This window comes from Heterodontus francisci, chromosome 2 (genome assembly GCF_036365525.1).
Source record: "Heterodontus francisci isolate sHetFra1 chromosome 2, sHetFra1.hap1, whole genome shotgun sequence".
Classification (NCBI taxonomy): domain Eukaryota; kingdom Metazoa; phylum Chordata; class Chondrichthyes; order Heterodontiformes; family Heterodontidae; genus Heterodontus; species Heterodontus francisci.
In genome coordinates this window covers 196,178,845-196,193,477 of record NC_090372.1, presented here as the reverse complement: position 1 = coordinate 196,193,477, position 14,633 = coordinate 196,178,845, and the positions used below count along the sequence as shown (strand labels likewise).

At 40.9% G+C, this 14,633-nt stretch overlaps 1 protein-coding gene across 1 annotated transcript; it reads right to left on the bottom strand.

Moving 5' to 3' along the window:
- Nucleotides 1–10,463: 10,463 nt before the first annotated feature.
- mnx1 (motor neuron and pancreas homeobox 1) lies at nt 10,464–14,367 on the bottom strand. Its single transcript, XM_068051918.1, has 3 exons — nt 13,896–14,367; nt 11,299–11,459; nt 10,464–11,071 (listed from the first exon to the last, which is right to left on the bottom strand). The coding sequence occupies exons 1-3, from the start codon at nt 14,365–14,367 to the stop codon at nt 10,799–10,801; spliced, it is 906 nt and encodes a 301-aa protein (XP_067908019.1). The 3' UTR covers nt 10,464–10,798.
- Nucleotides 14,368–14,633: the final 266 nt, after the last annotated feature.

Sequence of the window (14,633 nt, the reverse complement as noted above, 5' to 3'; positions counted from 1 at the left end):
TTCCTAAAATGTGATGACCAGAACTGGACGCAATACTCTAGCTGGGGCCGAACCAGAGTTTTATAAAGGTTCAGAATAGCTTCCCCGCTTTTGTACTTGATGCCTATATTTATGAAGCCCAAGATCCCATATTCTTTGCTAACCACTCTCTCAATATGTCCTGTTATTTTCCAAGATCTATACACCCTGGTCCCTCTGTTCTTGCACATTCTTTAGAACTGCACCTTTAGTCTCTATTGCCTCAACCTACCCCTTCTGCCAAAATGCACCACCTCCCATTTTTCTGTGTTAAGTTCCATCTGCCACTTGTCTGCCCATTCTGCTAGCCTATCTATGTCCTGATGCAGGAAGTATGTATCATCTTCACTGTTGCCACACCTCCAAGTTTGGTGTCATGGGCAAATTTTGAAATACTACTCTGTATTCCAAGATCCAAGTCATTTATATACAGCAAAAAAAAACTGTGGTCCTAAGACTGACCCTTGGGGAACACCACTTCCATCCGCCAGTCTGAAAAAAAATTACCATGCCTCACTGTTTTCTGTCCTTAAGTCATTTGTTTTATCCAATAAGACACTGACCCTCCTATTCCATGAGCCTCACTTTTGTTAACCAGCATTTTATGTGGTACTTAATCAAATGCTTTCTTAAAATCCGTATAGACAATATCCACTGTATTCCCTTCATCAACCTTCTCTGTTACTTAATCAAAAATTTCAATTAGATTAGTCAAGTATGATCTGTCATTTACAAATCCATGCTGGCTATTCTTAATTAACTCTCCAGGCGTCTGTTGATTTTTTTCCCTGATTATTGTTTCAAAATCTTACCCACCACTGATGTTAAACTGATGGTAGGGTTGGGCAATAAATGCTGGCCTAGCTAGCAATGCCCACATCCCATGAATAAATGAAAAAAATTGGCCTATAGTTGCTAGGACTGCCCTTACACCCGTTCCTGAATAAGGGTGTCAGATTTGCTACTCTCCAGTCCTCTGGCACATCCCCTGTATCTAGGGAAGATAGGAAGATTATGGCTAGCCCTTCCCCTATCTCCACCCCCACCTCCTTTAGCAACCTCGGATCCAAGCTTTCTGGACCAGGAGACTTATCTACCCTCAGCATAGCCAGCCTTTCCAGTACCTTCCACCTCTCAATTTTTACCCTATCCATTGCCTCTACTCAATCCCCATCTACTGGTATTTTGTCAGGTTCATCTTGCTTAGTAAACACTGATACAAAGTACTCAAGTATTCTAGCCTTGCTCTGTGCCTCTAAACATATATTGCCCTCTTTGTACCTAATAGGTCCCACACCACCTCTTACTATCTGCTTACTATTTACATGCCAGCAGAAGATTTTGGGGTTCTCTTTTATGTTGACTGCTGTTCTAGTCTCATATTCTCTCTTTGCCAGTCCTATTTTCCTCTTCACCTCCCCTCTCAATTTATTGTATTTGGCCTGGTTCTCACATGAAGAATTCACCTGACATGCATCTTACAGCCTTTTTTTTGTTTGTTTCATCATAATCACCATCTCTCTTGTCATCCAGAAAGCCTTGTTTCTTGTTCCCCTACTTTTGACCCTTGTTGGAATATACCTAGCATCTCTTCCTTAAAATAACCCATTGTTCCGTTACAGCTCTTCCTGGCAGTCTTTGGTTCCATTTTACCCTGACTAGATTCCTTCTCATCATATTGAAATTCCAATCTAGCCATTCTACCTTATATCGTTTCTTGCTTTTCTGCATTACCAAGTCTAAACCTTATGGTATGGTGATCACTCTTACCAAAGTGCACCCTCATCGATGCTTGGTCCACTTGGCCCACCTCATTTCCCAGCACGAGATCCAGCAATGCCTCCTTTGTAGTTGGGCTGAGGACATACTGATCAAGGTGGTTTTCCTGAATATAATGCAGAAATGCCTCCCCCTCATTCCACTTTACTCTAAAATAATCCCAATTGATATTTGGGGAATTAAAGTCCCCCAATATCCATAGTTCTTGCACATCTCTGTAACTTCCCTGCTGATCTGCTCCTCTAACTCTCTCTCTCTCACTATTTGGAGGCCTATCAAATATCCCAGTAGTGTGATCATACCCTTTTTGCTTCTCAACTCTAACCAAATGGATTCTGTCCTTTCCCCCGCAAGGACATCTCCCCTTTCCAACTATACAAAGTCTTCCCTAATCAGTACTGCCACTGCACCTCCCTTTTTCCTTCTCTATCTTTTCAGATACTTTATATCCTTATATATTAAGTGCTCAGTCCTCACCATTTGCCATTTGTGGAAGGATGTTCCAAACTTCTACCACCCTTTAGTGTGTTGAGAAGTTTCCCAATTTCACTCCTGGAAATACAAACAACTCATGGGCTTTATTTGTAAATATGTTTCTCAGTTTAGGAGACACAAATTTAAGTTCCTTTGACTCAGCCTCATTTTAAAAAGTATTTCTCAACCTGTTTTGTTCAAACTGGGTACTTCATCTGAAGCTGTCAAAGAAATATATTATAGGCTCAGTAGACAGTCATCAACAAATAGCTGTTTAAATATTCAGGAGCTGTGTGTCCAGTGTCATTTATTTAAATTGCACCTTAATGCACCAAGCACCACTGTTATTTTTCAATCTCCCAAAGAGAGCCCAAAATTACTGCAAACAACAACTTGCAATTATATAGCACCTAAAGCAGTAAAACCTCTCCAGGCAGCAGAAGGCATGGCTGCCAATGGTGGAGCAATGAAAACCAGGGATGAGTAAGAGGCCAGAATTGGGGAAGCCCACAATCTGGGAGGGTTGTAGGGTTGGAAGAGGTTATTGAGATATGGAGAGATGAGGCCATGGAGTGATTTGAAAACAAGGATGAGAATTTTAAAATTGCGGTGTTGCTTGACCAAGAGCCAATGCGTAGTGTTGATGGATGAATGGAAGCTGGGGCAAGTTAGAACACCAGCAGCAGAGTTTTGGATGAGCTCACATTTACAGAGGGTGCAAGATATGACACCGGCTGAGAGAACATATAGTAAAGTCTAGAGGTAACATAGGCATAGATGAGGTTTTCAGCAGCAGAGGAGCTGGGACAGGGGTGGAGACAGGTGATGGTATAGAGGTGGATGTAATCAGTCTTGGTGATGGAAGGGATTAGATTAGATTAGATTAGAGATGCAGCACTGAAACAGGCCCTTCGGCCCACCGAGTCTGTGCCGACCATCAACTACCCATTTATACTAATCCTACACTAATCCCATATTCCTACCAAACATCCCCACCTGTCCCTATATTTCCCTACCACCTACCTATACTAGTGACAATTTATAATGGCCAATTTACCTATCAACCTGCAAGTCTTTTGTCTTGTGGGAGGAAACCGGAGCACCCGGAGAAAACCCACGCAGACACAGGGAGTACCCAGAATTGAACCCGGGTCCCTGCAGCTGTGAGACTGCAGTGCTAACCACTGCGCCACTGTGCCGCCCTATGAGGATATGAGGTTGGAATCTCAAATCAGGGTGAAGTAGGAGGCCAAGGTTGTGAACAGCCTGATACAGTCTCAGAAGGTGGCCAGGGAGAGTGATGGAGTTGGTAGCTAGAGAACAGAGTTTGTGCAGGACTGAAAACAATGCTTTTAGTCTTCCTTATATTTAATTGAAGGAAATTTCTGCTCATATAACATTGAATCTCAGATGAGCAGCACGAGAAGTCAGAAGCAATGGAAGTGTTGAGCTAGTTGGTTGTGGGGTAGAGCTCGGTGTTGTCAGTCTACATGTAGAAGTTAGACTGTATAATTGTTCCTGTTTACTTGTCCATTTATTTTTTTCAGTTTATATGCATAGCCATAGTCTAGTTCATTTTCTTTCAACGTCAAGGTAGATGAAATGACAATATTATCCGTAGCTGAAACACAACAATGAAGGCTTTCTGTTTGAGCCCTGGACTTATTACATATTTTCTAGATATTGGACAGATAAAGGCACATTCCAGGTCATGGGCAGTGAACACGTGCAGTGAGTGATCCGAACCTCAGAACCCTATCTCGAGCAAAAGCCCCAAAACAAAACACCTGCTTGGAGCAGGGTATGACAGAGTGCCCACATTTTCTTGAATTCTACTGTCATGGGGAACGGGCAGGAAAGAGGAGTTGAAGACGGGATCAGTCATGATGGCATTGAATGGCGGAGCAGGCTCGAATAGTCTACTCCTGCTTCTATTTCTTATGTTCTTATCTGCTCATTTAAAATTCATTTCTTTGCGGGAAATTGCTGTGACTGCCAAGTTTCCCAGCATTGCAACAGAGGCTACAATTTAATAGTATTTCATTGACTGTGAAGTACTGTGGGATAGCTTGAAGTCGTGAAAAACATTATATAAATTCAAGCTTGTTTGTACTTAACCATATATACCAGAAAAGCCCTGCTATGTGCAGTCAGTGTGGACACTGAGTGAAGACAGAATCAGGATTGAGCTATGCTTTCCCCCGTGATCAAACACTGTGTAATTGTTGCTTTTGGCATATCAAGAACAATATTCAAATTGTCGCCATCTTCAGGAGAGGAGTAGAAATAGGCGAAAGGGGAACTTTGATTATCGGAGACCTTTCATTTACACCAACACAGACGCTGCGATCCGCAGTTCTTTAACTCGATGTACAAGATTAAGACTTTTTTGAATGGCACGCAGGCACGTGTAGCTGAGTGATGTGAATTCCCCGAATCAACCTGTTTATTTTAGAGAACTGCCAGTAGCAATTCGACAATTCTGTACAAGAGAAGGAGGGAGCAATCATCATAGGTAGAGCCAGTGTTCTGGCTCATGCACACTTGCTTAAGGCTGGTAACAGAGCAGTATCACTACTGGTATTGACACCACAATATGTCATCGACACCGCGCTATTTAATATGTAGGGCTAGTGGTTATGTGTTAGTGGTTAGGGTTGGGCTCAAGCTAGGTTTAGGGTTAGAGTTATGGATAAGTGTTAGGTTATGAGTTAGGGGTAAGGTTTAGTCATAAGGGCAAGGTTGGTGTTTGGAATTTTGGGTTTCAGGGATAATTATTAGAAACCGCTATTACCAATGCCGTTGTGACGAGACTTGTCCATAAGAAACATTGTAAAAAATAAACTGTGTATATCAGGATCTATAAATATATTCAATGAACAGAATCAGAGCAGCTGAATTACTGGTAAAGGATTCTAACCAAAAAGAAACAATGAGAATACTTTTTTTAACGAAAGGTCATGAACTTGAAACGTTAACTTTCTTTTTCCACAGATGCTGCCAGACCTGCTGAGTATTTCCAACATTGTCTGTTTATATATCAGAATTCCAGCATCCGCGGTATTTTGTCTTTGTACTTAAAGGCTCCATTTACTAACTTTATTCAAATTTAATCCATTGGAAATGTACTGCCTACAACAATGTCTAGAGCCGAAACTAATCTTTGACCGGAATCAAACATTCACCTGCTTACAGGAATTGTAAAACATCACAAGTTAATAATATAAATTTAAACATATGCCGGTTGGATTGAACAGCTCTTTGCTTTGAGCAGCCAGATGAATCAGCGGGTACGCGAGAACTCAAGGATTCCGACCTGAAATGGCCAAGCTTCACGCCCATTAAATCAATGCCAATAAATATTGAACAAGAACTAACATTGTACTGAGTTTCCGTTTCTTTTACTCCAGTTCAAAATAGGGCACTTCTCTCATCAATTGCCTGACAACCAGTGAAAACCAAGATTCAGAAATTAGGTTGTACGCCCTCACAAACCTTCCTGATCCTGGGAACTGTAAGATTGGGGTTCTAAAGGATTAGTTTTGTTGACAGACGCAACGCCACAATGGGACTTGGGGACAAACCCGGGATTAACGCCGCAAAGGTGAGTTTTTCATAAATGGCAGCCTTGTTTGGAATATCACGTGGAAGGGACGTATCTCCCTGTCAGGTATAATTAAACGTCAGTTGGTATCAGTGCAATTGCAAGGTTTATTGAACAGTGTCTTTCATCTCTGTGAAAGATTATTGCTCCCATAGAGGAGTCATAGATCATTAACATAATCATTTCCAAATCGCAAAGTTGGTGGCTAACATCTGTTAAAGTGCGCCGTAGTTTTATTACTCGAACTGTATCATCCTGTTGTTATAAAATACATGTTTGTAGAGCTAAATTTATAAGAGAACTAAAATAATAATCGAACCATCTGAAGAACAAAGACTTTGGGCAGTGTTGAAGTTTACGTGCCATTGAGTAAATCCCAAGATTTGTCTGCTCTTTAAATTACTCACGCCAGCTAAATAAATAGAATAATAAATAGAATAATAATAATCTTTCGGATTACAGATTTTCCTTGAATATGGTTGGGGAGGGGGTTCTGAGTGGGATTTCTGGGATACATCCTGGTCAATATGTGCTGAAGAATTCATAGTTCGTGTACAGCCGTGGTTCAGATGGTACCTGTGAGACTGAAGGTTGCGGGTTCAAGTGGCTATCTCTGAGCATCAGTGCAAGGGCGGCTTTAAACCTAGTTTATAATTATAGTGCACAAGACTCGCTGAAAATACCTCCTGCTCCTGTCCCCTGTTTTAATTCTCAATCACATTCCCGCTGCAAAATCCTTTTATTAATATTAGAAAGCAAACATCAATGTCACATAGCCCCCATTCTCTCATGCTTCAATTTATTTATTTGTTTCATTTCCCATTGGCATTTCAGCCTCAGCTTCTCGCTTCTGTAACTGGGGGAAAGAAAGAACGAGGTGCATTTATATAACGCCTTTGACCATCTCATGACGTTCCAAAGCGCTTTCCAGCCAATGAAGTATTTTTTGACGTGTTGTAATGTAGGGAAACCTATCTGTATCTCCCAATGCGTACACTTACCTGTGTTGCTGTTTGTGTACCTATTTATTATCCACATATTATTAGTAAAAATGAAAAATTCTTATTGACGACATCACAAAATAACCAGCAACTTTACAAATTATTGCAGTGGGAAAGCATTTTTTTTTTTAATTTAATGATCAAAGCACGCTTGTTATTTAACACAATGTAAAGAATGCTTCAAAAGCAGTGCACACACGCGTATCCTTTAATGCAGAACGTGTACTATTAGTGGAGCTTCTATATTAATAATTAACAATATCATTGCTGTTTTATCATCCATATTCACGGCGTGAGATATTCACTGTGAGCGAACAAGGTTTTCAACTAACTGTGCTACGGTTATACTAAGCAGAGCAATCATTGCCTATCAAGATACACACAACCAGTGAAGAAAGAAATGAAGGAAGTGGTTCTCAATTTATTACTCCAAATGAATTACTGATGGCCGAGTACAGCCAGTGATTATATTTAATGTTACTGTAATTGATTGCAGGATTAGTTGCAGTGACTATAATGAATTGATCCTTAATTTATCGCCAAACTGTAGCGTCCGAATCCAATTAATTACTTCCAATTTACGTGGATTCTGCTGATCTCGCCATTTTCCATCAGAACTTAAGATGGGCCCACATGAAAAAACAACATTGTACATTTAAAAAAATAAAAGGTAAGTAATCAGAGCGTTCGATGCCGAGTCTTTTGCTGAGCAGCGATGTTTCCACGCATAACACGAAGGTTGTGAAATCAACTATTACTATCAGTATCAAGAGCAAACGAATATACATGAGTATTTAATCCTGCAGTACTAACTAATTAGCAGGAATCGGAACAGTTTATCACTCCGTGACTATGACGGAGATTAATATGGAGAAGTACTTGTAGAGTTTGAATTACCTATTAGTGATTTAATGTTAGCTGGGAATGAGATGCGGTTAGTGAGCCTTAAAATATCAAACTGCTTTTGAAATATGAGTCTGTAAACGAAGTATTTTCATTAAGCAAGACTTTTCGATCTTGCACACCGGCGAGTGAAGAGGCAGCTCCGTCTTGCTTGGAGCATCTGTGTACCGTTAACCTGAAATTAAAAAGGTGCCTCCCTTCAATGTTCTCGACGTATAGTTTCAACATCTCCCAGATTCTCGCACAGTGCTTTTAAAATTGGATATTAGGCATCTCGCTTCCAAATAATTTTGGAATGATGAGATTTGTAAGATATGACGAACTAATCGGTTGCAAGTGTACATCAAGGTAACAGAAAAATATTGGGGTGTGGCAATTTATTTTAATTATGTTGTGAAACTATAAATATATTCTTCTCTCTCAATATAGTTGCATTAGAATGTACATATGTATTAATCTGTTATGAATTGTAATGAAACACAGGTTTATAGCAGTGCTATATGACCTCTACAAAGGCCCGTTATCCCGTTATATTTGCTTTACAGGTTTCATTTTTAGGTATGTGGGTTTTCAAACTATTCAGACTCCGGATTCTTCAGTTATTTAAATCTATCGTCAACCTATGGTTTAAAAAAAATTATCTTGCGAAAATTTAAGTTTTTTTTTTGCCTGCACTACCAACCCGAAGACCAGGACAATTATTGATCGCTTTTGCGGAAGAAGGGCTTCCTCATATCGGCCCTAAATTGTCCTTTTCACCAGTTTTAGTTCATGTCTCCTAAATTTAACGTCTATTAGCTTGAAAGTCCCGGACTTACAGCTTCAAACGTTACAATTATATAACAATCATAATAAAATAATATTTTCTAAAACACCATTAGGAAGTTGTAATGTTCTGTTGATATACCTCGGATTTGGGTGTCTGTTATGATGGCACAGGCTGAATAAAAGAATTTTGTATTTTCAGGAATTCACTTGTACTGCTCCAAATCCATGTAACCTGTAAATCGGCAGTGAAAGCTATAGTGGCCCGAATACTGTAAATGCATAACAAATAAATAGTCGAAAACACTGAAGGCCTCTCTCCCCAACACCCACCCTCCCCCCCCCCCCCCCCACCCCTTCCCCATCCCCCAACCCCCAACACCCATCCTATCGTTCCAACATCCCCTGCACCCACATCGTCCAACTCCCCACCCATCAGTTTTATTAGGGAAAACTTTTCTTTCACACCCGGGACAACACAAAGGTACGATTACAAAATCTGTGAAATAATCTTTCCAATTGTCCTTGTAATAGTGCTTAATCACGTCCAGTCAACTCGCGTGGTTGCGGTAAACTGTCAGAGAGCAGCGAAAGAAAGCGACTGGCAGTGAAACAAACTCATCTCGGACCTTGCTTTAGGTTCGCCCTTACATTTCACAGCACATCAAGGGCCATGGTGAGAAACGGAGAGGAACTCATGCAAAAGGCTATGCCATCTTTTCCAGAGGGACTTCCACAGCAGTTAAATAGGATTTATTTTTAACATGCAGATTTTTTTTTTTGTAATGTGAAAACACATAACACTCGGCCCGTCTCATTTCCAGTGTGTAGATAAATGGAGAGATAGGGTTGTAGGCCAACATTTCACACGTCATTTACCAGCCTCCTCAATTCAAGAAAGGATTGAGAAATCAACGGCAACGGGAATAAAGCTTCGTCGTTGAGATAACAAGACACAAAATAAATATATTTTATCTTTATTCTGTGATTGATTGGAATTAGAGGCGGAGGTGGGGGAGGAATGCGAATATAAACGCAGTACAATACAATTCTGGTAAGACATGGTGTCTAACCGAAGAAAAATCAATGCAGTTATCACTGCCTCTTCCTTCATAATTTTATTTGCAAATATTTGAAAGTTTAAAAAAATCTATGAAGGCAGCCTAGGGGAACGCGAGAATAAATACACAATAAATATATGATTTCATCTGCTCAGCATATGCTCTACACTCACAACACAGGGTAGGACAGCCTCCCACACCACTGCAGTGATTGATGAGGGACCTTGTAAAGGTTTATTAAAATAAAGCCATTTAAGCCCTGGTGTTAAATGTTTCTGCAGTTTAACTCGATCCTAATGTTTGCCGTCCGGCACATTTGCACAGATCCGACAGAACCATTAACAACAGCCCTACTCACAAGAGCCAAGGGCGTGGGAGAACTGCACAGGAGAGTAGGCCTCGCCGACAGAATTAAAAGCAAGCAGTTAGAAGCACAAGTGTATGAGTATTTCACGAATTAGTGGAATAAAAGCTTTAATTTTCACTGTAGCGTCTATACTAAACCAATCCACGTCTCGTACTGCATGTGCTGTTTTACTGAGTATTGTGGAGGTAGTCGGCCTATCATGCTACAAATTCAAATGTAATCATTTTTAATGCCACTGGAAAGAGTCGCTGGATTTTGAACGCAGCTGTGGTACATTCCCGTAGCTTCAATTTAACCGCAGTGTCAGACTAACAATACATTTTATATTGTTTTATTCAAACCCAGTAGACCTGGGCTTGACTTCATCATTTTGCTTAACTGGTGAGTTAAAAGTTGCGCGTTAACAAACAGTCAGCACCTCGCTGTACGAGTTCCATACAAAACATTTATTGTGCGTTATATACAGTATCATCTTGCACGATGTTGGGGAGAGGAACAGCACATTGTAGCTAAAGAATAACTTAGCATGCATAACTATAGGCGAATTCTTATAAATACAATACAAAAATAAAGACGGTACAGTCTTGCAATTTTCCACTGTTAGGTTCAGAGATACACAAACAGTACGTTATGACAATTGGTTGTAGATGAGGAAACATCGTCGATAGGACAACCTGAGCTGCAGAACAGAAACAGAATATCTGGTTTCAATGGAACTTTCACGTCCAAAACCTTCAAGTAACGCTGTACAAGTCGAGCTTTTCGTCTGGGTGAACATTAAGAATTGCGGAACAGACGCGGCCTGTTGGATTTTCATTGCTGGGCCCTAATGTGTCTGGTTCTGCTCGGGGTCCTCGTCTGAAGAACATTCTGAGGAGTGGCACGTTAAACTCCCTCCTTCCTCGTCACTCTCCCCAAAGTCTCTTAATCTGGAGTGTTTGTTCTGGTCGCTTTTTGTAATGTCAGGTTTGTCCTGGAAATCGTCTGATTTAGTCTCAGCGGCTTTCGCTTTCTGTTTAACAGCCTCCTGCGCTGCCTGCTCTTTGGCTTTTTTGCTCCGTTTCCACTTCATCCGTCTGTTTTGAAACCAGATTTTAACCTTTAGATTTAAAAAAGGAGTAGATCCAGATTTTAAAATTGTACAAAGGCGGGGCGGGGGTTTAAAATATTGACCACAACTCAAATACTACGGTTTCCGGTGAACACAATGTCAACTACCTGATTAAAAAACAACCGCAAGCACGATTCTGAATTGAAACTGGAAGTTTAAAGTTGGCAAACGTCCCGCTGTCTCTATTAAAATGCATGGAATGTGGAATATTGTACCTGTGTCTCTGTCAGCATCAAGGATGTGGCCACTTCAAACCTTTTGGGACGGGAAAGGTACTTGTTCAGTTTGAATTGTTGTTCCAGCTCCAGTAGCTGCTGGCTGGTGAAAGCTGTTCGAGGTCTACGGCATTTGCCCAGCATGCTGGATTGCGTTTGTGCTGCGGAAAACAGGAGTTCAGCAGCAATGAGAGATGAATATCCCACACAACAGCAATATTCCTCCCATCGTTACAGAGCACAACGGGAGGGGGGGGGGGGGGGGGGTACGGGGGGTGTCTCTCCTGAGTATTTTCTTGACATTCTTATCAACTTATCCGTCTGCGGTTTTATAGGGGTGGAGAGTTTACACGGTTCTGTATCATGGTATTACTTTACCTATCCATGAACGTCAATTATTTTTGCTTTCCCTTTCTTAAACACTGAATTTTTAACAAAGCTAAATAGGTACAGGAAGCAAACTGATTTACCAAATGCCCATGAGGTACCATTTTAAACATCTATTCATTGCTAATTCGCACTCATATATAAATTTGGATGAATCACGAATTAGTCAAATACTTCTGCGATTTATCTGCTTGGCGTGTTTTGACTATCATATGCCAGGTGGACTATCAATCCAAACTCTCATTGACCTTTAAAATGTAACTTAGTTTTCAATGATATTAATACAATTTTCGTCTCGTGAAGCAAAAAGTCACAGATTGGAAATGCAGTGCTCATCACCCGTGCGATCTCTACTGAGAGAATAATGTTGAATTGCTAATCGCAGGGTTCCAGAGTCATTTGTTAAATTCAATTATCATTGTCAATAAGCAGTGCCATTGAAATGGACATAACTCTGCCCTGCTAGTGTATTAAAGGTATTCTATTCGCCAATGATTTAAAATAGTTTCTTTCAAAGAACGAGTTGATTTCCCACTGGGTTAACATGAGCCAGACAATAAAAGGTACAATGGGAGAGGGCGAAATTAGCTCCATCTCCCCAGGGAAAGTTAATTGGCTCTACTTAATGAGAACGCCCACCGTTTACCGACAACCCCTCTAAATCCCCAATATAATTCAATCCTTTGACGAAAACATCAACACTGACTAACCCACAAGGATTAAACTTTAAAGGTGTACAGATAAACACACCTCAATCCCCAAATTTAATATCTGTAGATTTACTGTAGAACCTACTGTACAGTGTATAAAAACATATTGATAATTTATGAACTATTGTTAATTTCATATCAAAATTAGAATGCTGTTTATTAAAATTAAAGATGTTAATGATTTTAATGCACCGCTGAGCTGCTAAATGTATTCTTAATTAAAGTAATGCACCTGGGTGGTGGTGGTGGTGGTGGTGGTGGGGGGGGATTCCGAACACGTCGAAAGAATTCGTGTCACTGCGTACTAAAATCAGGCCGAATAAAGAGTCGTTTGCAAAGGCTAATAAATAAGGCACATGTTGGATTTGTCATCTCATTGTTGCTGGGTTTACATAGAGGCCGCCATTCACAGCAAAGGTCGGAAAGAAAAGGCGCTATTTACTGCTTCATCTTGAACAAATCTGCTAAAATGGCCAGAGACAAAAAGCCCAGTCACTCTTCTGCAAACAGCAACAGCGCTGAGATTTTAGCACCACCTTACCACTTTCCAGCCGTCTATTATCCAACCATTTCGCTTCCTTTTTCCTTATTTAATCACCACCGATACCTTACTTGTGATTTACATTGTGAGAATTTTCGCTCGTTTCCTAATGAGTATTTTGTCTCTCTGGAATTTTTCACACACACGACTGGACAAAAAAAAACTCTTCTCCCAGTAAGTAAGCTCACTGCATATTTCAATGTAGGCACTGTAAACGATTGCTAGTCAGTACATTGTAACATCTTGCATCATTCCGGCAGGGTTCACATTTATTTAGATACAGGCCATTGCATCTTACCCGACCATTTTTTCCTTGTCCATTAGACGGTAAGGTTAAGTACCAATATTCGGACCAAAAAGTGAAATAGTTGCTTTTAAGCCTTACAATTGAAAAAGTAGAGGCGAAATTCTTTAAAATCTAATCCATTTGAAGTTATACTCAGGTATTCAAACTAATCCCTTGTGCTCTTTATTTTCCAAGTTGTGAATTCTGTAGCACGTCTTTGGGACTAGTATAAATGGTCTTCTTACAACAGTGTGCAGTTGTTGCAGTTTCCTCATTTAATGACTGATTTTTTTATCCAAGTCTGCAGCCTGAAAGCGCACTGCCCAATGGCGGCTTACAGACAGCAGAGAGTCCAGGGCTCAAATTACAGCACAGCAGGTAAAACGACTGTACAATATCTAACATATACAACTCCTGTCTGTACCAATACTGTTAGTCTCTAAATCCCTCTTTTAACTGAAAATTCGCCAATGTGACAACATCGAATGGGAGCAAATCGTTCAATTGTTTTAATTCATACTGTTCGCCTTTGAAATCGTGGCCATTAAATAAATGTCTTTATGACTTCCTACTATAGTCTCAGTGCAAAGAATGCTCTGCTTTGCAATTAAATATGCGGGGTTTTTTTGCACAATTGATTACAATATTGTGTATGAGTTAAGCGAACACTTACCGTTAAAATCTGGCATTTTTGGTAACATCATTCCCGCTGTCGATGCTCGAAGCCATTGATCAATCTGAAAAGTGCCGGCCGTTACTTTGACTGGTTCGGAGTGATGACCGCTTGCGAGTTGGGGATAGGAGTAGGGCAAGGCGTTGGACTGGCCCGTCAGAGCCGAGTAGGTGTAAACCGGGTGCCCGTAAAGAGCTGAAGCCGGGATCGCTCCGTGGGGATGAAGGCCAGTCATCCCGGGGTGCTGGTGCACACTCAGGAAGCCGGGTTTCGGCATCAGGTTACCGAGGGGGAACCTTGGAGGTGACGGGGTGTCAGTTCGCAGGCACTCAGAGCTGATCGAGTGCTGGTCGAGCATTGGAGGGCTGGCGGCGGAGGATGGAGGTGAAGTTACAAGAGGCGAACAAGTTTGCGGTTTGGGAAGATCGACGGCTAAGAGCGCGTCAATTCGAAAATTTTTGGATTTTTCCATCGGCTTTTTATTCCAACCTGGGAGAAAGCAGGAGAATTTTTAAAAAGAGGATGCAACAAGGGCGCAATCTTTCTTACTCCCCTCTTTTTCCCTCTGCCTGATGGCCTCTTTACTGTATTTACTAGACAGCACCAACTCAGCTCCACCTTGAGCCGCTATTTCACACTTGAAGACCCGAAGACCTACACCATTGGTTCTGGCGTTTTTCTTTCGGAGCGAAGGTAAGGCGCTATTGGTCATTTCCTTGAAGCTTTGGTGTGTTGCAA